Source organism: Rhinocladiella mackenziei (assembly GCF_000835555.1).
Source record: "Rhinocladiella mackenziei CBS 650.93 unplaced genomic scaffold supercont1.3, whole genome shotgun sequence".
Taxonomy (NCBI): domain Eukaryota; kingdom Fungi; phylum Ascomycota; class Eurotiomycetes; order Chaetothyriales; family Herpotrichiellaceae; genus Rhinocladiella; species Rhinocladiella mackenziei.
The window spans coordinates 4,370,930-4,393,563 of NW_013550602.1; the positions used below are offsets into that span (position 1 = coordinate 4,370,930).

Here is a 22,634-nt window from a genome sequence, read left to right on the forward strand (position 1 = left end):
ACCTTATTTCCCATTCCGGGGAGAGTTGCATATAGGTCCTTGCCTAAGCAGGTACGACAAGTGCGCGGCAGCGCACCCGACAAACTTGCCAAGAAAGTACCAGCGGATGGAGCTCTCAGCCTTAGCGCGCCAACAGCCGCGGGCCTTTTCAAATGACGAGCTGGCGGCAATAAGAGTACGGCGGATCATAAACACCCCTCGTGCGCGTGGCTGGTAGTCCCGCAACGCGAGTTCTTGGCAATGGGTGAAGGAAGGTGCGGCCTGACTCGCGCCTTCCACGTCCTGAGTCGTGCTTTCTCCAACTCGACACCCAGCAGCAAAAGCAGCAACAACCACCTCCATGGCTGCTGCAGTACTGGGAAAGCGGTCCCGAAGGATTCTGGATGAAGAGGGTATGTTCAGTATCTTCCCCGAACTCTTTGGAATCTCATTTGACCAAGGCTTCGCAGACATCTCGACCTCTCGGCCCGTCTCGAAACGGCGAACGCGACGCACTACACCTCAGATACACGAAGATATAGTCGAGCACGATCGATTGGAGAAGCCATGTGCTCGTTCTGTCAGGAATCGTAACGGACGAGCGAATGGTACCGTTCAAGACAAGTCGGTAACAAACCAGACGAACACCACTCAGCCAATTGAGGATCAGTCACTTCAGGTTTCAGGTGTGGAACTTTGAGAACAAGATCGATCTTTGAGCTCACCATAGAACTTCAGATGAAAATGTTCCACCCTTGACAGTTTCGACTCCGTCAACAGCCCGCTTCAAGGATGCTCTTGCAGCATTCAGTCCCAGCACACCGAAGCATCGTGTACGGCTTGCGGGTCGATTGCTCACTCCTCGGTCACCGTGTTCATCCACACCATCAAGATCACAAAACGTCTACTCTCAAGCGAGGCAATTGTTCACCCAAGCTAGCCACGGGAAGGTCATTGGCCGGGATGCCGAACGAAGCCAACTGACAAAATTTATTTCCTCCGCTATTGAAAATAGAGTTGGTGGCTGCACATATGTCAGTGGACCGCCAGGAACCGGAAAGAGTGCACTGGTTCAGGAGATCATACAGGAATTTCAAGGCCAATCGGTCAAGGTTGCCACGATCAACTGTGTCGCTCTTAAAAGTTCCTCGGAAGTTCTGACGAAGGTGACCGAAGAATTCTGTTCCGATGGCGGCAATCGCAAACCGACAAAGGCAAGCCTCACGAAACTGTTCACGACCAAGACGGCGGACTCGGAGATGTACCTTGTCCTGCTTGACGAAATCGATACCCTGATCGGAGGAAATTGTGAGGTGTTGTACAGCATCTTTGAATGGGCGATGCATCCATCATCGTCTCTCGTCTTGATTGGAATTGCCAACGCGCTTGATTTCACGGATCGCTTCTTGCCTCGATTGAAGATGAGGAATGTGAAGCCGCATTTGTTGCCCTTTCTTCCATATTCGGCCCAGCAAGTTTCAACAGTCATTTCAGAGAAGCTTCGATCACTGCTGCCAGCCGAGTCAACGGCTGGTTCGGATTTTGTTCCTCTTATGCATCCCGCCGCGATCCAATTGAGTGGGAAGAAAATTGCAGCGCAGACGGGTGATCTGCGTAAAGCTTTCAGTCTCGTCCGACGTGCTCTTGACCAGATTGAGCACGAAACCCTTTTGAAAATGAGTCGAGAGCAGAGCATGACTCCCGCTAAGCAACCATTGACGGCAGTTCCGAACTCGGGAATGAATCGGGGTCCTCCTGTCAAGACAGATCATCACCGGTCCATTCTCTGCCAGCTCACCGTGGAAACCGCACCCAGAGCCAGTATCGGTCATGTTGCCAAAATTGCGGCGGGCATCTTCAACAACGGTACACTCTCTCGCCTGGGTGGACTGAACCTCCAGCAAAAGGCTGTTCTGTGTTCTTTGGTTGCCTCTGAAAATCGGCAGTACCAGCGAGATCCTTACACAACGCCATCGAAGTCTTGGTCGAAAATACCTACGATCAAAGAGCTTTTTGAAAAATACGCCATATTGTGCAAACGGGATGAGGGTTTATTGCAGCCATTGAAGAACACCGAATTTCGAGATGTTGTTGCCAGCCTTGAAACCTTGGGCCTGGTGCAGGAGACTTTGGGACGTAACTCGAGTGTGCTGACCCCGACACCGACCCCGTCGAGAACAGGAAGAGGAATGGATGATAAACAGGTCGTGAGTGCTGTGACTGAGAAGGAGATGAGAGATAGTTTAAGTGGGCCAGGCTCGGATTTGCTGCTCAGATTACTGGACGACGATTGATGAACCGGATTTTGTTGCATGGGCGACGGGAGTTTGATTTTGACTGCTTAGGTTGAACATGCTCAACGTCCGGAAGAGCTCGATTATACAAAGCTTTGAATATTCGTTATTGATGGTGTTAGTGTGTAATAATAGACTGTAAACTCAGATATTTGATTTGAGCCGTATTCATGGGCTGGGCGAGTTATCAAATCTGATTTGGAGATGATGTCAACTGATAAGAGGATAGAGGTTACCCAGGATGTGTGGAAATCGATCTTCGTCTCCAAGCTTTGACCAAGCTTTTGCTTCAGGCCCGTACCAGCCCCTTGGCCTCCAATTCGGCTTGAAGCTTGGGGGTTGGGGGTCACTCGCCAGCCCTCCCTTATTGACTAAACTTTAAAGTAGGTTTGGCTAGGAATCCTGGATCCCCACCTGTTGGAGCTACTTCATCAGTAAACCAGCTTGTCACCTCGCGCAATCTTTAGCCTGCGCCAGAAACTTGAACCCGGCCCTTGCTTCCTAATCTTCCATGTGAATCCTGCGCTGTCGAATCTATTGTCTCCTCCCATGCGATTCCACCGATCGATTGATTCCCAAATATTCGCACATGCATGCGCCATCAACGCGGGGTAGCACGACGGCTTGATTCTTGACTTTCCACTCCGATGGTGGACAACGATTCCGAGGCGTCTGTGTTGCGCCATCAACGTTTTCAACAAGCCGATCGAATAGCTCCGAAATTGGTCGACCGGACAGAAAAGCTGCAACAGAAATATCAAGGACAAAATGGTGCCGGAAACGTCATGAAAAAAGATCCTGCTGGAGGTTTCGATGACACACCTATCCCTCAAGCTCCTCCCGGATATACGATCAAGATCACATTCCATCGGGCAGAGAATCTTCCATTCGCTGATATAGGAACTCTGTCGTCGGATCCCTACATTCTTGCCGTTCTCCGCACGGATTTGCCTAAGAGGCATAAACAAGATCCCGATCTGAGACTCAGGGTACCAACCATACATCGAAACACCAACCCGGAATGGAATGTCGAATGGATAGTCGCGAACGTGCCCCAATCTGGCTTCTTCCTCAAGTGTCGATTGTACGATGAAGATCCCCGCGACCACGACGATCGACTGGGAAATGCCCACATCATTGTTGACAATATTGATGACCATTGGGCCGGATTTTCGCATCACAAGTTCGAACTGAAAAAACGAATGGCAAGCAAAAGGGCATACACTCTTCGCGGTTGTGCCGTTCTGCTTTCATCACGTGTCAAAATGGGCGGTGGTCTGATTGTCAGTGTTGAGAATCTGGGTCGGACCCCAGGAGAAGACGGTGGACGCATATATACTGTCGGCCCATTACCTTGGAGTCGGCACTACTCTCCATTGATCGGTCGACTTGCTGGGACCAAGGATACCGAGCAGGGTAAAGACGGAAAGGAGATCCGGAGATATAAGTGAGTTCGGGTCATGCTCCGGGAGGAACATTCCGACTGACCGCTTTCAGTTTTCAGGCAGTTCAAATGCAGCTTCGGGGCCCGGTTCCAGCCGATCTCTATCATCGATATGTCGAGTTCAAACCGTTCGTCGCGGGCATGTTCACCTCTCACACTCTCCGTGGTCGCCTCCTGAATCGAGCTCTGCACCATCAACATGCTCGAATTTACAACTACGATCGAGCAACCAAATATGGAGTCTTCCAGGAACCAAGCATCGAAATGACCAAACAGTTTCTCGACTTTGTACATTACGACGAAGGGGGTCGAATCTTTACTTATGTCCTGACCCTCGACGCTCAACTACGATTTACCGAAACTGGAAAAGAGTTCGGTATTGACTTGCTCAGCAAACATACCATGCATAGCGACGTCAGCATTTATATTGCGTTCAGTGGAGAGTTTTTCATTCGACGAATCAAACATGGCCATCTTCATAAGAAGGAGAGCAGCGTCGATCCTACTAAGGACACGCATCCCACGGCACCTGGACCGAGCGAGAGGGAGGGACATGACAACACTGCCAACGATAAGGACGAAGGCCCACAATCAGTCCCAATCACCGGGTTTGGACCCAGCAAAGGCCCCTCCCACTACGAATTGATCATCGACAATGACAGCGGCACTTACCGACCCAACGCGAAGAAACTACCCGTGCTTCGTGAATATTTGTCCGAAAATCTGCCCGGCTTGAAGATCGTGACATTGGATTGCCAGGAGGACGAGGAGAAGATGCAGAAGTTGAAATCAGAGCAACGCGAAAGGAAGAAAAAATCGGGGAAACAAATCATGTATCTCCAAAACAGCAGCATGAGCAGCATCAGCTCAAGCGATGAAGAGAACTTGGAAGCGAGAGCTACCGGTGGAGAGCTAAAAGAGCATAGATATAAGCGTGAGATGCATAAATTCATGGGTGGAGGGAGAGATGAACATCATTATCCCGATGTGGAAAGACCGAATTGAGGCGGAGAAAGAGTGGAAATACTGAAAAGGGCCGAAGTCAACGGAAATCCTGTTCGACAAAGAAACATCTATCCAGTGCTGTCAAGTCAATTCTTGAACCGTGGAGACTCAAAGAATGGCTTTTGTGTTTCGTTGCACGCATGGGCGATGATGACTTCGCTTCTATCCAATCTGGGGATCAACGTCGATGACGAACTATGTGCTAATACACGATTCCGACATTCTGTCTTTGACAAGGGCAACATCGCACAACCGGACACAAGAATGTTCCTATTCTACCTACGCACTTTTGGACCTCTTTCAACCTCATCGGCAGCAAACCTCAGACGACCTCCCGATGTCAAACCTGGTTCATATGTCCCAGTGGGCGACGCGGAAGACGAATGAAGCACTAGCAGGGGAATCAAACCACCCCACGGCTCCGTCGACGGTATAATGCGGGTGTTCCATGATGAAATTTTCTGATAATGTCGCATTAATGTAACGTCTTAATTCAACCAAGCAGTTTAGACACTGAAACCTGCGGCTTCACATGTCCGTGGATCCACAATCTTTGACTCCCATGAGGACTCACTTCCAGAATCCCCGGCAACCTCGACTTCTTTGTCAGCCTCAACCGGGTGTCGGAAATGGTGTCCAATCCTTGGGCGGCCAGGGGAGGCTTTTGCAGAGAGATAATACGCCTCAAGGGGCAGTGGCTCGTGTTGGCGTATGTAGTACGCCAGATCTCCAGGCTCTGCACTGTCGGATGTCTCTACCCTGGCAAATCCCTGACCCCAATACGAAAATCGATTGCCTTGGTATTGCCACACGAAGTCCTCCCATCGGTTGGACTCCAAAATTTCCCGATAGTGTAACGAGCTCCCTGGCCACAGAGCAGTCACCTTGCCGCTCTTGTTCTTGTACCAGGATCGGCAGGTTCCAGTCCAAACCATGTCCTCCATCAGATTTTGCGTATGAGCGTCAAAGTCTGCCTGAACCTCACACCGCACATTGAACGACATGGCCTTCTCGTGGATGAATTTCTCAATCAGCCGAACGAAATAGTCCGCTGTCGCCTCCAGAGTGCCCATCAGACTACCATTCGAGATGGGGGTATTTGGTCCTAAGAACATCAGATAATTTGGGAATCCCGACACGGCTAGGCCAAAGTACGCCACGGGATCGTCCTTCCACCGTTCTCGGAGATCGATATCTTTCTGGCCGATGATTGGAAATCTCGGTCTGAAGGAGGTGTCAAAGCCCGTCGCCGCGATAATGATGTCGGCGAGTCGAAGCTTTTCGGCCGCCACAATGCCGTGGGGCGTTACTTCGTCGATGGAATCAAAAATTGGTTGAACGTTCGGTTTCTGCAGAGCTTCCAAGTAGGGCTCTCCTGGATTTACTCTCCGGCAGCCCACCTCGAATGTAGGGATCAGGTTTTCCTGCAGCTCGGCGTCGGCTAGCAGCGATTTCATGCTTTCCTCCAGTTTCCTCCGAATGTCACGTTGCTCATCACTGCTCTTGATGAATGCTTTGTACAATTTGTTGCAACTCGACTCCATTTCTTTCCGGATTTTGACCGAGTATTCTGGGTCGTCCCGAAACTTTTGCTTCTCTCCTGAGGTATAATCATGGCCTCTTGCAGGCCTCATGGTCTCAAGCGGCGGAGGGGTTATCCAAGACGGTGTTCGGATGTAGATGTCAACGTGTTCCACATCTTTTTGAATCGCAGGGAGAAGTTGTATGGCACTGGCTCCGGCCCCGATGATAGCCACCCGTTTGCCACGGAGATCTGTATCCTCATTCCAGGCCGCGCTGTGCAAAACCAAACCTTGGAAATCACCCAGATTCTTGAGATTTGGGTGTTGGATATGATTTAAGATGCCACTGGCGTTTATGAGAATATCACACTCGAAAGCTCCTTGGCCTGCCACTGAGACGGTCCATTTGCCTCGATTTTCATTCCACACGGCTTTGTTGACCGAGTGTTTGAAACTGATATACTCGTTGATCCCATAGTGGTATACTACGGCTTTCAAGTATGATCGGATCTCTGCAGAAGATGCATAGCTGTGACTTGGGTCAGCTTTACCAAAGAAAGGAGTGGCGCAGCATAATCTCACAAGGTTGACCAATACGGGTTTGGACAGAAGCTGTACTGATATATATGACTCGGTACGTCGCAGGCACAACCTTGACCACATCAATATTGTCTTGGGTCGTCAGCCACGATACACATTACCTGGATATCTGTTCTCAAACCAAGTCCCACCCACATCCTCGTTCTTCTCCAAAATCCAGAAGTCAACCTTGTCTTTGAGTGTCTCTCGTAATTTTATTGCTGCGATGTGAGTTAACGTCTGCTCTCGAGCCCACCAAACTTTGAGAAAGTCACCTATCAAAATGCCTGATACACTGAATTCGTTAGTTGAACAGCTCCGGGTTATATTGAAGCAGAAGTGGCATGAAAATACCCTGCACCGATGATTATGCAACGCAGTCTCCTCTGAGGTTGCGGACCCGCCATTTCAAATTCGCGTCAAGCGATCCGAATGTCAGGATCTCCCTTTCCATAGCCGAAACTATGAGCCTGGGCACCGCGTTTTGAGATACATTCCGAAGGGAAAGATTCACGGACAAGCCGGTGGTGGGGCCGACCCCGTGAACGGGATCCCTGGTCAGTGATCACGAACTCGTCGGAACCAACCAAACTTGTCACCTGATTACTTCATAGTGAGAAGTCGTGTTCCGGAGCCACTTAGTGTGGAATGGGTATCCTCCTGTCACCGCTGAAAGCGTTCCGCTCTCCGTCGTCCAATATGGCATCGATCATGAAGTGATGCGGATGATTCCCCATCCCAACGCTGCAGACACAAAGGGCCTTCCCAGCAAGACATCCAAGCCTAGATGGATGGCGTGCGGATATTCTGAGCTACCTTTCACCGCTTCATATGATGCAGACTTCCTCCTTCGGATTTACCGAAAAGCCCATTTCAAACTTCCTACTCGTGTTAGAGATACAAGGGCCGAGAAACCTGTACCCGTCTCCGACAGGACGGAGAAGATATAATAATGCACGCTCATCTCTCCGCCGTCAAGGGGAAAAACAATGTCTCCTGACTGAGCTTCTGACGTCGCGAGAGGGATCCTGGCGAGAGCGCTCCTGAGTCTCTAAATGCGATCCAGTCAAGCCAGGGCCCGGATTTCGTAGCCTTTATATTTGACTAGATGAAGTGCTCGGAGAAGCTCTTGAGCCTCGCGAAGAACTTTGAAAGACGTGGTATATTGGAGGGAAAACAACTGTTCGGAAGGAGTTGGTGGTAATGGACATGGGGACTCAGCGCAGATGTACCCCAGTCGTATACCTCTCATGCGAAGGACTCCGTCATCTTCCAGGTTCTGTCGAGCAATAAGTACCCCGGTATGTCTCGTGTGGAGGAGCACACGCAGTTTTGGGATCCTGAAGTCTGGCACCCAGGATGGAAGGTCGCTGCCCGTCGGATTGGAGAGATCCTCGAGAATATTCAACGGCAGAGGGCTGGACGTGAGATTCACCAAACTCTTGATACAGTCTTCAAAGACCTGCGGGCCATTTTGTTGTAATCAATTACTGGGGAAAGGCAATCTTGTGCTTGTCGCTCGCCCTCGGCAATATGCTGCAAGGCGAAAACGAGATCCTGGTCTAGCTCGCCTTGAATCCTTCGGTATCGGTCAGAATGACATGAAGCCATTTTCGGCCTTCTTGGAGCTTGGTCGAGTTGCCAATGAGCGTCCTAGTGAATAAGCGAGCCAGGATATATTCTCTTTGCGCTGTCCTCATCTTCATCCTCGTTGGTCTTGATATGGGAGCACTCCTCAAGTATCGCGAGCGTTCTAGCGTGTTTGACGGTGCCGCGCAATTTTAGAACCGCCTCGAGTGGAAATCGATATCTGCCTCTGGCCATCTCCACTTCTTTTGCCGCAAATATCTCTTGACGAATCCAGGTGCGCCAGAACCAATCGCTCCGGCTGACAAACTCTGAAAGAGCTCTATAGAGTCCCTGTTTAGGGCCAGAGCAATCCGAAACGGCCCCACTGACCCGGTGGATGGTGTCGAGGTAATTGAAAAGAAAATAGTCCTCGTTCGTAGGCTCTCCAAGCCAGCCTATCACTTTTGTTGCCTTCTTGAAAATCGAGAACACATAAGTTGGACTTGCTCGCCCTTCTCCTTCAGATCATACTGATTATGCAAAAGGCGTCGGTCCATAGATACCTGATTCTGTCTGGCAGCCGGAGACGGCAAAGTGCAGTCGCAAGGTGTTTCGTGACGGGGAAACATGAGGCCGTTACACTCGAGGGAGACAGTAAATGAAGGTCTCCCCCGTGAGTACGACAGAGCGTCATACTCAATCGCCCTTCCATTCTCCATGAGAACGGCCTCGCCAGGATGGACCATGCCAGCCACCACCAGCTCACATTGGAGAGGTGTATTGGTTGATGGGCTCGAACCAATTTTCAGCAGACGTAACTGCCAGAAATGAATTGGTTGGTACAATCGTTCTGCGACCCTGATAAAATGTGAGAAATAATGTCCATCCGAATGTTCGACGTCGCATAAGACTGCTTACGGACAATCCTTGATCTTGTAGAAGAGGTCTAGAGAATAACTTTGTGATGCTACCAGAATATAAGGTAGTCGGTCGGCAACTCCTGTTGCCCTCTTTGTGTTCTTGAGAGTATGCTTGCTTGAAACGTTGGTTGAAACATTTCTAGCGGTAACAGCCGAGTATGGGGGACGCGGAACAGGACCCAAAAATGGGGACGCCCAGGCCCAGTCGTTTCGGTCCCTATTGGGGGTTCAGAGAGACCCCTCAGTCGGCTGCTCAGGACACACCCTGATGACCATCTTTCGACAAGGGTCCTTTTTGAATCTGGTAGTGAACTGTTTCATTTATATGCAGCACATTGTCTGTATTTATGCTTGGACATGATGGCGCCTACCAGAAACGCTCGAGGCTTCAGGCGTGTCCTTCAAGCCTGTGAGAATTGTCGGTACGATGTGCTCAACACTTTCTTCCGATCCCTGTTGGCACTGACTTGATCAATTTAGACGTAAAAAAACTCGCTGTCCAGGCGAAAAGCCGAGATGTTCCAATTGTACTCGCCTGCGTCAAACCTGCCATTATTCTGGCAGCGAATTGATCAGCGAGCAACCTCGTGAAAACTCTGGCCGCAATCTCGTAAGTAATTCCGTCCTCGTGCGTGACAATTGGGATTGACACGGAACACAGGAGGATCGACTAGCACAACTTGAAGAGAAAATGGAGATGATACTGGACAGACCTAGGTAGGTGCCCCAACATCGCGTCTCATGAGCGATGCTGATGCTGATGGCCTCAAAGGGATTCCCCACGACAGGGCGAAACTCCTCACTCTACGCGTGAACGCAGCGAAACAGCATTCATTACATCCCCCGCTGCTCAAATATCATCGGTGTCGTGTTCCAGGTAAGTCGAGGTAAACCCGAGGACCGTGCTATACTTACGATGACAGTCTCCTGCCCTCAAAAGAGGTCATTACCAAAGCTATAGATATCTACTTTCTGTGCAGCCACCGACAACCGTTATGGCTTTTCGATCCCGCCGACGCACTCTCTCCGGACTCTTGCGAGGAACTCGTCTTTGCAGTACTGGGTCTCAGTGTGCAATACGCCCCAGATGACTTCGTCGGTGCTCAGATACAAGCTCCAGAAGCATATAACGCCGCAGCTCGGAGTCTGATCATGCTGAGAATGGCTAATGCTACCGTTAATTTCTCTACTCTTCAGGCTCTATGCCTGCTGGCTTTCTCAAACCTAGTTTGTGCGTCGTGGTTTCTGATGAATTCAGGAAGGAGACTAACCGGGATGCAGCGAACGACTGTCAACTGGCAGCCCTTCATGCGACGCTGGTAAAGAATCTTCTACAATGCTCTGGCGTCGATTCTCAGCTAGGACAAGATCGGACGCCGGTATTCGAGGAGCAACGAAGATTGTTTTGGAGTGTTTCCACTCTGGATTCGTTATGTGGCTTACAAGTCAAGGTTCCCTCCCTCCTTGATGATATCCATAACCCTCGTTATCTTGCCGTTGAAGGAATGCTTCAACAAACCACCGCACCGTGTCCACTCCTCCCTCAAGATTTATATACGGACGATGGGGAAAAATCGATTGGGATTTGGGGTCACATGGTCAGAAGTGCCACCCTTTGGGGGGAGGTCAGAAACTATGTCTCCAGATGTGCAGAAGGTCAAGTGAGAGCGCCGTGGCAGCCCACGTCGGGTTACACCATCATCAACTCGCACCTTCTCGACATGGAATGCGCATTTCCAACATCCTATCGCTACGACTCCGCCAAGTTCGTAGAACATACCAATGAAGAGATCTTCGAAAAGCGACAATTCTGGCTCCCTTGGATGAAGATACAGATAACCTATCATACCATTCACTCTGTACTGAATCATCCGTTCTTATACTCGTCACGAGCGTCCAAGCCACGGCCTGGGCCCAATGCTTTCTGGAGAACGTCAACTGACTTGGCTTTACTGCACAGTACCTGGATAGCTCGTCTCATAGGAATGGCCAACAAGAAGGGCCTCAAACTGGCCGATCCATATTTTGCACACGCGGCGGCCGTTGCCGTCACATTACATTCATATTGGTCCCGTGCGACTGACTCGAGGATAAGAGTCCCGGCAGTAAACAACCTGGAGATATGCAGATCCTTCATTACCGAAATGGGTTGCCACTGGCCCATCTGTCGATCAATTGTAAGTACCGGAAAGCGCTGACGGTGGAATTCACTAACACAAATTCCCAGGCGGAAAATTTGGACCAACTTGTCAATCTCGCACTACCAACAGAGCAGCCTGAACAAGCACGTTCGACAAATATTGCAACCAACACATCGTTGATGTGGAAGATTTTGGACTTTGCTGCACCACGGCGGTCATCCTTCTCGGGAAAGAGCTCATTCGAATCGTCTTTCCAAGACACAATACGCTTTAGGGACGGGAGCCAGGATCAAGCGACGTTGGAAGACCCAGAACTGCAGTCCCCACCGGGAGACATCCAGAATTCGACGGGAGAATACTCTGCGCCACCCGATTGGTTTTCAACCCCCAACACCAGCACATCTCCCCAAATAGTCAGACAAATGGCCGAGGGACCATCAGAGGAGCATCAAGAAGAACTGGCAGCCGCACCAGGAGGACAATCAGAGAACCCGCAAAATCTGAACCTTCCGGAGCCATCAAACTGGACATGGGGACCTGGCGACGCCAACATCACCTACGATCCATGGACACAATTCTACGATCGAGCTGGAGCCCATTCAGGATGGTGGGATTTTGGGAATTTATGAGTCAGTCCGAAGGCTTTGCCCATAGCTGGAGCAAAGGCCCGTCTGCACCGTTGACCGGATCTTGCAATGGAAGATCTACACCATTGATCTCTTTTTGGTACTCTTCGAGATTAATTGCCTCTTCGCCCAATTCGTTGCGCCACTTTGGCGCTCCCTGCATCCAATTTGGAGTCAATTGTCCGAACGAACTAGCGACGGAATGGAAGTCCTAGCCTACGTACCTCGGGATACACTCCAATGTATCTATAGTCCGGGGTACTTTGAAGATTGCAGTGCCCCGTCCCAGCAGGAAGGACAATAACATCTCCTGCCTGCACATCAATCTGCTCGCCTCCGTCAGTGTCGTTCGTGCCGCATCCCACTAAAATAGTCGATGAGCCTTGAAACACGCCTAAGAGATATCAGATCAGATGTGCAACAAAACAAGGAAAAGGAAAGAGAAGCCAAAGTCAGAGCCAGGTCGAATTCTCAAACGTGTGACTTACCATAACATTCATGTGTATTCGGATGGAAATGGCGACGTGGAATATGTCCCCAAACGCCCTTCTTCACCCAAGCATGAGCCTCGAGGAACCCAGTCGTCCTATCTTCAGACAGCGGCAAGGGCAAACAGTCGCGATAAATCAGGACGGGCATATCATTATTGGGCGCATGTTTATTGGGTTTCAAGTAGTAAGTCTCGGGTTCGCAAACCATTGTTTTTTCTCTTTGGTTTCCTTTGATTCTCTCTACCTTGAATTTCTGACTCAGGTGAGTAGAGAGATGGATTCTTGCGCAGAGAACGAAGAGCGAAACGCGGTGATGTCCGTCCGAGGTTGAATTTCGACGGAATTGGATCAGCTGATCGGCCCAATGATATCGGAGATGCCGTCTCCCCGACGATGCTTGAAGGACCGTCGGTATTTCCGGCCTTTCGATATGAACAATCGCTCAGGCTTTGAGGAACCTTTGTTTCTTACCGGCTTCAAAGGAAGGATAAACCGAATTATTGGACTCGTTACTGACATTGATAGCATCAACCTCTGGTATGGAGCCTCCTACGGGTGGCAATTTTAGTCTCCGTCCGGTACTTTCTCCGAGTCATTCATTCGGCTAACGGCCTGGTAGAGGCGATCCGAATATTTTGTGTGAGACATGCAAAATGTCCCCAATTATTTGTGCGTTCCTCAAGTCTACGAATACGTCGTCATTCACAGTCGCCTCTGTGCCTCTTGATTACTTCGACGCTCTCGACTTTCTTCTGACAACTGATAATCGCCATGCCAAAGGACAAGCACGCACCGGTTGCAATCATTGGCGCAGGGCCCTGGGGTCTTTCTACAGCATATCATCTCGTACAGCAAGGCTACGATGATATCACCGTATTCGAGCGATCATGGAAAATCCCATCTCCGTACTCGGCCGGAAACGATCTGAATAAGATCGTCCGATCGCAATATGACACGGACTTCTATACAGAACTAGGACTGGTGAGTCTTCTGGTCTTTCGACTGGTGGTCTCGCACCGATCATTTTCAGAAATGTTTGGGTCTTGCACTGCATTTGCTAATATATTGTTTATCTGGTTTAGGAAGCAATTGAAGGCTGGAAAACACCCGACTTTTCCCCCTACTACCACCAGACCGGCCACCTGGTGACGGTCTCTGGACAAGCATCCTTGAAAGCCACTCAGCACCATGAGGAAGCGTTTGAGTACGTGACCAAGCACCCGGTTTTGAGCCGTGGAGTTCAACCGATAAACACACGGGCACAGTTTCAAGAGTATGCCTGGCAGCTCTCGGGCCCGCTGAAAGGCTTCAAGGGCTACTTCAACAGGCTTGAAGGGTATGCCCATTCTGCCAATGCTCTAAGAGGTATCTACACTTTGTTGGCAGGCCGTGGGGTCAAGTTTCTGCTCGGCCCGGAGATCGGACATGTTGTAGAACTCATCTACGATTCTCCACTTGTTTCTTCCTCGTCACGCTCTTCGCGATGCACTGGCGTTCGTACAAGAGACGGAAAAGCCCATGCAGTGCAAACGACCATCTGCGCTTTAGGAGCATATGGTGCGTCCCTCATCCCCTTGCTCGGCAGTTTCAATGTTGCCCGCTGCTGGTCGGTCGCACATATCCAACTGACCCAGCGCGAATGCGATATCCTTCGCGGCCTCCCCGTGGTCAATGTACGAGACCTAGGTTTTTACTTTGAGCCTGATCCAGAGACTCGACTCTTGAAACTCTGCCCTTTAGGAGCTGGCTTCAGCAATCCAGATACCAAGACCGGTATTTCCCTTCCACCAGCAACCGACACACCTCTCCTACACGATTACATTCCGCTTGAAGACGAGCAAAAGCTACGTACTCTGCTTTGCGAGACGCTCACCTGGCTGGCAGACCGGCCGTTCATCAATAACAAACTGTGCTGGTTTAGCGATACGTGTGACTCAGAATACTGCATTGACTTTGTTCCTGGCACGGGCGGGTCTCTGGTGGTTCTCTCTGGAGATTCAGGCCATGGGTTCAAAATGATGCCGATCTTTGGTAAGTGGGTGGTCGAGCTGTTGGACAGAGGTGAGCAGCAAATACCTAGATGGCGGTGGAGAGACACAGCGACTGAAGGGAGCAAGGATAATGATTGGGGTAATGATGTTAGTTGGCGGTTTGGAGAGGCCAAGACCATCAATGAGATTGTTGAAGAACGGAAGAATCAGAATTGTGGTGCCAAAGCTAGTTCGAGGTCACGGTTATAATGGAATGATCATCTTAGAAGTCCAGGCTAGAAATTAAATCAGGATTCTGTCATACAATTGACCGGAGTCGAGATACATTATACGGTGTCAACATGACCGGTACATGTCAAAGTTTTTGAAGGCTTGGTAGTTTCTGTCAAGGGGATTCATTAACTACATACACACAAATTTTACCCCCCCAAAAATACCAGGCTTGGGACACCCTCCAGCCTCTCACCGCCAACAACAACACGAAAACATGTCCAACTTGCAAAATATTCGCTGCTCCAGCTCTTATGAGGTGATTGATTGCTCCCATCCTTGTTCACCAAAGTTGCACATAGCTTCCAAATCGTCTCCATTTCGGCATGGCATAATAATTATCGAGATATTTGATCTCTTCCGCACTCAGAATACGGCGACCAGTCAACAAATCTGCAGTCCGAGGATCCCGCCATGGTGTGCGCATGATCACCTTGTATCCTAGGGTGAAGAAAACAATGATCAACAGCCCAATAATGTATTGGAAGAAGGTATAAGCAGTAAAGCTCGCGCCTCCAAGGGGAACGGCACCGGCCTCCACGCAGCAGACCAAGAGCAGTAAGGAAATGGTCATCATCCAAGCGGGCATAAGAGGCCAGGCAATCGATTTCCAAGCATACACTTGGGAGAAGAGAGTGTCGTTTTGTGCTTGGAGAGCCTGATGGAAACGCCAGGATGTGAATGAGATGATGATCCAGTTGATGAAGTAGGCAGAGCTGGAAATATTGACGAGCCAGATGAAAAGTTCGTAACCGCCGGCTAATCGCGTCAGATACATGAAATTTGGAGCGACGAAGGAGATTTCTTACAGCTTAAGCTTAGATAGCTCAGGAAAACCGCCACACCACAAGTAATCAGAAGAGCCCATCGAGGTCGTCCACGACTGTCCACCTTTGCGATGACTTCGGGAATCAACCTCTTGTGGGCCATTTCCCTTAGAATTCTCGAAGAGAGGTAGACGGACTCGGCGGCAATGGCAAGAATGCCAGTGATCATGGCTGCATTCATGATATCTGGAATGACCGGAATATTCGCATCGACAACCGCAATGACAAATGCCGATGCCGTCACATCGGAGCCTCCGAGGAGGCGCTCATCGTCAGATCGTACGAGTAATGTGATGAAGACGACACTCAGCATGTAGACGAAGTTGACTCGAAACGGAACCAGTTTCGTCGCGTGGGCCATGGAGAATCGCGGACTCTGGGCTTCGCCGCCCATAATGCCAATCTACAAAGTTCCGCGAGGTCAGTTTTTGGTGCCTAACACTCACGGTAGGCACATGTCTGGGTACCCACGATCTGGCCACTTGATGATCGTGTACGGAGAAAGTGACATGGAATGGAACGGAGGAATTACTTACGAAGACTTGGTCCCCAACACCCGCAAGGGCCAGGAGACAACAATTCGCAAATCCCTAGCCAGAATCTTCAGTATCTTTGGAACTTAAAGACAGCATAGATGTTGACACATACCGTGAAGCCATTTTTGAACGGTGGCAGATCTCGCCAGTATGCTCCATCATGCACGTAGCCATCAGGACCGGCACCACAGACAATGGCCAGAGACAGAATGATGATCATCAGGAACAAGAAGATTTTGATCACTGAAGTTATGTATTCGAACCAGGCGAATATCTTGTTGGGAAGGAAGAATATTGCCAGAACCACGACGAGAAAGATTGTAACTATCCTGTCAGTACTGCGAAGGACGGGGAATAGAGGGGCCGGGAGCTAGGCCAACTTACTAGATGCAGCAATAGGAAGAACGCCCAAGGCCCAATATTGCACGAAGATATCAAAAAATACGGCCTCGAGGGCAACGACAGCGACCCATCCTATTGTGACGTTTTGTCAGTCATGCACGCGTACATAATCTCAGGGGGATATGATCTGATATGACAGAGAGCTCAGCAAGCCTTACCAAGCCATTCAGCAAATCCTGCCCCAAATGCTAATGCCGGATCAACCCAACGGTCCGCATAGTCAATGTAGTTTCCCGACGTTGGAAATGCAATCGTCATCTCGCCGAGTGTCTGCAAGACAGCCCAGACACACGAGCACACGAGAAAGTAGGCGATGACCATGAACCCCGGACCGCCATTGGCTAAAGCTTTGCCTGTGCCGAGGAAAACGCCGCTGCCGATGTTTGATCCTAGCGATATAATCTAGAAAACAGAAAACCCCGGTAAGTAATGGTTGGAACTTTTCTGGTGTCTCTTGAACGGAACCTACATGAATCTGACGAGGACTGAAGGAGCGGTGGAATTGACCGTTTCTGTTGTCTTGCAATTCCGCTTCTTGGATGCTGGCGTCGACGCTGGTGTTGGTGCTGACTCGTAGATCTACTCCGGGCTCGATATTGATGTCCGCTTCCTTTGCCGTTGACGCAAGGCCAGATTTGCGATCGAGATACGACATTGTCGGGCTTTTCTGGGATCAGATCAGGTATTTCGACAGAGTGGATATTAGCAGCTAATCAGCCTCGCCGTAGCAGGGGAGCAGTACGGATTTCGTCGATCGGCATTTGTTGAGCAGTGAGATCGCTCACTGTTATAAGCTTGAGGTGGTTGGAGTCTTGCTGGCCTGCGAAAGTCGTTCAAGAATCAAGTCCTTATCGAGGACCCTGTCTGTATCGCCCTGAAGCTATAGTAAAAAGAATAAAACTTGATACGCTATCATTTCGCTATCAGCAAGAATCGCCCCGAACTCCAAATCATGACTTCTTATCCAGCATTGATCCACCAAGCGAGCCCGTTATACTGGTACTAGGCCGCTTGGGCCAATAATACCTGAGTTTTAACGTTGCCCAGAATGATATACCGCATCAGAAATTCACTAGCGGATTAACCGACGGCTCGACCGCCGGCGATATGACAAACCCGCGCCAGAGGAAGTGGTAATGGGTAGACCAAAATGACAGGATCTATAACCCCGGGATTGGTAAGAAGACTTGACCCCAAGTTGAATGGATCGTGATCAGGTTGCGTTCAGGGCCATGTACCCCAAAGAGTTAGGATGGGGCTGATTACATAATTTCCGGTGCCATAACGGAAAGAACTTGCCGCATCCATAGAAATCTCAGGTCTTCGACATTTGCTATCTGGTTGCAGTCATAGCTTTTCTTTGGCCTCCTGTCAGGGTTCTTGGGTAAATATGTTGTTGTTACCGATTTCGTGAAACGAAGATGATGATAGATGGCCCATGCTGGAGTCTATCATTAATTGGTCGTTATACTGGCATATCAAAGGACGTGCTGGGAATTCACTCTGGCAGGGCAGTGTCAAACTGGAGGTGCCAATTGAGATGTATTTGAATGCTCTGTCTCTTTGGCAACTGGTCCTGCCAGATTACCAGCATATATACATGCTTGGTTGACCCCCTTTTCTACTCCTATTTTTCCCCTATATCCTGCATAGGGGTGATAACCCTTTTCCAAGTAAAAGGTAACTGCTCATTGTTCGACGGCTGGACTCCCTTAATCCAAAATCAGGCAGAAACTTTAGGAAACTCGTCCTGCGTCCTTTGCAGGAGCTTTCTTTCTTAGACACAAGAACAAATCTGGGCAAGCTTTCATCGCAATGGTCAAGCCTCTGGCAACTTGAGAGATTGCTCCTCGTGAGGGCATTGAATTTGCAGTCCTCCTCCCGCTACACCCTAACATTCATCGACTTTCGACCAGCAAAATGCGATGCGAATCCAGTCCATTTTCTCCAAATAGGGAGATGGGTGCACAAGAGCTTGAACCCTGCGGCAATCTGCGTCTCTACGGCTTCACACAGCTTGATTGCTGCTTCTGGGTGTCCGTGTTGCATTGTGGCGCTTTGCACCAGTTCGGCATGGGCAAAGCTATCGAGGACGATGGTTCTGAACATGGAGCCCAGAGCGATCATGCTGCAAGCCCAATCACTCTCAGCAGTTGTTCCGAACTGCATAACGGGCAGCTTGGGTGGGCTATTGTTGTGATTGTCAGACGCCCGCTGAACGAGGCAGAGCTCTCTTTCGTGGGCAATAATCTCGATGGCCGCCTCGAGGCTGGCTCTCAAGAACAACCGGAACGTCTTGAATGACTCGGGCTGGCAATTCTTCGTTGAAGCTGATATCCGCTCAGTTGGGCTAGATGGGCGGAAATGGAAAGCATTCATCATGCCTGAAAGCTCCGCAACGGTGAAGTCAAATATTTGTGTGTAGGCGGGCGGAATTCCCGAATAGATCCAGTGAACATTCTCAGCACTCCGTGTTTGAGCGTCCCCTGCATGTTCCAAGCCGAGGCTTTCGAGCCGCTGATCTTTTCTGCTGACAGGACGCGGCCAGTTCAAATACCGCAAGTGCTCAGTCCTGTCTATCGAGGGCTCTACTGGAGCTGAATTCAGATGGGCGTTCAAATTGTGGATAAACTTCTCTGGGAGGGAATCTCCAAGTTCGACAGAGCCAAGCTCCTCGACGAGACCTTCAGCTGATGGGAATGCATAGGTACAGAAGATTTTGATGCTGTGTAGCAGATATTTGCCAAGGAACTGCTGGGATTCTGTTTGCTGATCACGGCAGGATGGCAGGACGGATTCAACCAAGCCACAGTAGAGCACCGACGCAACAACGATCATCAATCCCGTACAAGGCATTCTGAGACTCTGAGACACGCTGGAGTGGGAACGCACAAAGTCTTCCAGTAACTCGAGCATTTCAACGCTTGCATGTGCTCTATAATGCTCGACATAAGATTCGGCACCAGGAGCTAAGGCTCCCAGATATTCTCTTGGTGAGAGAAATGTTGAACGACCACAAACGCTCTGGTTCGGGTCTTCAGCCATTTGGCTCGCTGACAACAGGTGATTTGCACGTGCAAAAACCGCGATAGCTCGAAATCGAGATAAGTGTGTATCTGCTTCGTGTAGGTTGAAGACTGAAAGGTCCGCGAGGAAGTTCAACTGCAACAGTCGCAAGGGAGAGTAGCCCGGGGTTTGTGGTGTAATTATATCTCCGAGGAAATGTGCAAATCTTGCTCTAAAGGAGCCTCTTCTCAAATTTTTGGCTTCAGCGATAGACATGAGGGTGGCTGGAATGAGTCCACCTGTAAACGAGTCAACAGAGACCTATCAGCCCGATAAACCTAGTTAATGCCTCACCAGGAATGAAGACGTTGAAGCTCAGGACATCTGCCCGAATACACTCGGTCCAGAACAATGTGCTTCGTTGTGCCCTTTTGGCTTCTTTGGCGCACATATGGCAGACTGGTCCGGGGGAGCACTGTACCCAAGAGTTTGGCTGTCATACACACAGGATAGATGGCGGCAGGATGCCTTACCCTCGACTTTTTCCACTTGCAACGGAGACAAGCTCCACCCTGTTCGATCACCTGATCTCTGTTCTGCTGGTCCGTTACGTTCCTTTTCCTCTTTCGATGGCAGGTATCATATGAATGATACCCCACATTCAAGATGCCGCATCCTTCCAGAGGGGTCTGTCTCCTATTCGATCCATCGATGAATTGGACCATGGGTATATAATCGGGCTCCGGGGATTCTTGTACATGCATGGAGCCAGAGGTATTCGCTGATACTTGAGCTACAAAGCTGTTTAGCTAGATGCCATGGCATAGCTAGCGAGCCACTCACAAAAAGGATTTGTGGTGTCATAGAGTGAATCTGGTCGTCCGTTGTGATTAAACTCTGACTCCAGAGTTGGTAGGGCGTCCTGATGTTCCGCTATTGAAGATGAGAGCTGAGGGGAGGTATGCTGATGAAGACTGGTCACAGATACATGGCACTGCATGATTGTATCTTGTCGTAAGGGTTGTTGGTTCAACTGCATCGGAAGATTTAGCTCTGTTTTACTGAAGATTTAGGTGGCTTACCGAGCAGTGTCTCTCTTGGGAGGGGGTAGTGCCGGTTAACTCTTCTTGGAGAACTAGATCAATGTTGTCGACTCCCACGACAGCATTGGTCTCGCTGCTATGAAAGTTCTGGGGCAGGGAAGAGATTGATCCGAGGCCTTCATTAAGCGTTGTTTGATCGAGGTCATATCCAGGAGACTCGGTTGAGACGGAGTCCGGGTGGTTGGCCATAGCGTCCAAATTCAAAAATTCGTGGAATTCCCAGTCTGAAGGGTCAGAAAGGCTTGGGTCCTCATGCCAGTCCATCTTTGCACACTGCCGGACGGAAAGTGCTGAGTTGGGCGAGCTCGCAGACAGGCAATTGAAGAAAAGAGCCAAACTCGACGACAAAAACTTGAGAAGACCTGTAAATGAAAATTTAATGGTAAATTTTCCTTGCCACCATAGCTTTGTGGCCCAAATTCCCACAGGCGTTTCAGTATTATTATCAAGACTCTGTCACTCTGCCGCAGTCCCAACGAGGCTAAGTTCGATGGGGCCAAAGACTAATTCGCTCTGCCGGCGTCCCAATATGGCTAGCACGGGAATGGTTGCCGTTGGCTGCGACAAAGTTGATCCCCAACGCTGCCGTTGACCATTTCAGAAGGTTCGTATGAGAATAGAGGCTGGGTTCGAGCCGTGGCCGGCCATGGATTCAAAGAGAAGCTCGTCCAACATTCGCATCGTGGGAATATCATTTCGAGCCAAAGCATACCCCATTGTACAGCGTACAAGTTGTCCATCATGTCTTCCACATCCCAGCAAGATGCTTCTGAAAAAGGGTTTGATGGCCAGTGGCAACGTGGCGAGATACTTTCATTACTACAACTGCTCTTTATGATATTGATTTTTGGAGTGGAAGTGCTCTTCAAGCATCGAAGCATTTGTGGGTTCGCAGACACCTTGGGCTTGCATGTATTGACTATAATAAAGCAAGAGGTCATACAACTGTGGTACGTCACAGTGCCAGTGTTCTCATCGAAGATGAATGAGTCGAGAATGAACGAGGGACCGAGAACGGCCATTCATGTGGAACCTCTAGACAGGACGGACACATGGAAGATACACTTGTCCGAGCTAGGGGGATTGGTTTCCAAGTCGAAGACAATTTGAAAAAGAATAGTGAATCAGGATGTGGTCATGACTGCATACTGCAATGTCGTCCATGGTTTGTGTGTGATGGGGCCTGTGGATGGAAGGACGTGGATTCAGGACAAAGATCGTACCAGGGCGAAGGGATATACTAGTCTAAAGACCGTATTAGTACGAAGGTTATATCAGCCGAAGGCGGTACCAGTTCGAGGATAGACGAGCGTAACACTCATGCTGGCATAGTACTTATACGTGTAATGGGTTTATAGCTTAGTAGCGAAACAAGGCTAAAGTCCGAACAATTCGAAGACCGACAATGAAGGACAATCCCGCGCATGTTTTCGGAGGAGAAGCCGGTCATGACCTATCTGCTAGCGTAAGTAGGATTAATGGACCACAAAACTCTTTTGTCCAACACCATGGTACTTAGCCTCATGGCAGTTGAATGATACACGACCACTCATTTTGGTGGCCGAGCAGGACAAACATAGATGTGGTGGATGATTTATCGGTTGCAATAGTAGTGCTTCTTTGGCAAACCGCGCAGCCACAAGTATGCGAGCCATCATTCATGTGCAAGATGGGTAAGTTCCGCAGCTTCGAGCTATAGATGCGCTTCAACGTGCAGAGTATTTAGGATCTGAGGCAATCGTGTAGTTATTGACAAGACCTCTAATAGAAACTGGATCGACTAGACATGGGATGGGTAACCGTCTTGATTGATACTTATCTTGTAGATAGACTCGGATGAATGACAAGACATGGCCCTCAAGACTCGATTTTCCGCATCACGCTCATCTTCAAATCCATCCAACCAATTTTCCGCTTCAGCAATTCTG

The 22,634-nt window shown here is 49.7% G+C and overlaps 8 protein-coding genes across 8 annotated transcripts; 4 read left to right on the plus strand and 4 right to left on the minus strand.

Moving 5' to 3' along the window:
- Positions 1-340: 340 nt before the first annotated feature.
- Z518_05100 (uncharacterized protein) lies at positions 341-2,273 on the plus strand (the record flags this gene model as incomplete). The annotated part of the gene is made up of 2 exons (XM_013418805.1): positions 341-665; positions 718-2,273. The coding sequence occupies 2 exons, from the start codon at positions 341-343 to the stop codon at positions 2,271-2,273; spliced, it is 1,881 nt and encodes a 626-aa protein (XP_013274259.1).
- A 647-nt stretch (positions 2,274-2,920) lies between these two features.
- Positions 2,921-4,722, plus strand: Z518_05101 (uncharacterized protein; the record flags this gene model as incomplete). The annotated part of the gene is made up of 2 exons (XM_013418806.1): positions 2,921-3,720; positions 3,771-4,722. 2 exons carry the CDS (start codon positions 2,921-2,923, stop codon positions 4,720-4,722), a joined length of 1,752 nt encoding a protein of 583 aa, XP_013274260.1.
- Positions 4,723-5,228: 506 nt separating this feature from the next.
- Positions 5,229-7,231, minus strand: Z518_05102 (uncharacterized protein; the record flags this gene model as incomplete). The annotated part of the gene is made up of 4 exons (XM_013418807.1): positions 5,229-6,774; positions 6,828-6,897; positions 6,947-7,119; positions 7,179-7,231. 4 exons carry the CDS (start codon positions 7,229-7,231, stop codon positions 5,229-5,231), a joined length of 1,842 nt encoding a protein of 613 aa, XP_013274261.1.
- A 2,442-nt stretch (positions 7,232-9,673) lies between these two features.
- Z518_05103 (uncharacterized protein) lies at positions 9,674-12,083 on the plus strand (the record flags this gene model as incomplete). Its single annotated transcript, XM_013418808.1, has 7 exons — positions 9,674-9,735; positions 9,794-9,923; positions 9,975-10,030; positions 10,086-10,190; positions 10,237-10,544; positions 10,595-11,490; positions 11,541-12,083. The coding sequence occupies 7 exons, from the start codon at positions 9,674-9,676 to the stop codon at positions 12,081-12,083; spliced, it is 2,100 nt and encodes a 699-aa protein (XP_013274262.1).
- A 1-nt stretch (position 12,084) lies between these two features.
- On the minus strand, positions 12,085-12,779 carry Z518_05104 (uncharacterized protein; the record flags this gene model as incomplete). Its single annotated transcript, XM_013418809.1, has 3 exons — positions 12,085-12,237; positions 12,305-12,474; positions 12,569-12,779. The coding sequence occupies 3 exons, from the start codon at positions 12,777-12,779 to the stop codon at positions 12,085-12,087; spliced, it is 534 nt and encodes a 177-aa protein (XP_013274263.1).
- Positions 12,780-13,342: 563 nt separating this feature from the next.
- On the plus strand, positions 13,343-14,811 carry Z518_05105 (uncharacterized protein; the record flags this gene model as incomplete). The annotated part of the gene is made up of 2 exons (XM_013418810.1): positions 13,343-13,552; positions 13,654-14,811. The coding sequence occupies 2 exons, from the start codon at positions 13,343-13,345 to the stop codon at positions 14,809-14,811; spliced, it is 1,368 nt and encodes a 455-aa protein (XP_013274264.1).
- A 304-nt stretch (positions 14,812-15,115) lies between these two features.
- On the minus strand, positions 15,116-17,252 carry Z518_05106 (uncharacterized protein; the record flags this gene model as incomplete). Its single annotated transcript, XM_013418811.1, has 7 exons — positions 15,116-15,591; positions 15,642-16,062; positions 16,196-16,249; positions 16,308-16,519; positions 16,580-16,669; positions 16,756-16,999; positions 17,067-17,252. 7 exons carry the CDS (start codon positions 17,250-17,252, stop codon positions 15,116-15,118), a joined length of 1,683 nt encoding a protein of 560 aa, XP_013274265.1.
- Positions 17,253-18,481: 1,229 nt separating this feature from the next.
- Positions 18,482-20,970, minus strand: Z518_05107 (uncharacterized protein; the record flags this gene model as incomplete). The annotated part of the gene is made up of 5 exons (XM_013418812.1): positions 18,482-19,902; positions 19,958-20,078; positions 20,137-20,396; positions 20,447-20,636; positions 20,686-20,970. 5 exons carry the CDS (start codon positions 20,968-20,970, stop codon positions 18,482-18,484), a joined length of 2,277 nt encoding a protein of 758 aa, XP_013274266.1.
- Between the last annotated feature and the right edge of the window lie 1,664 nt (positions 20,971-22,634).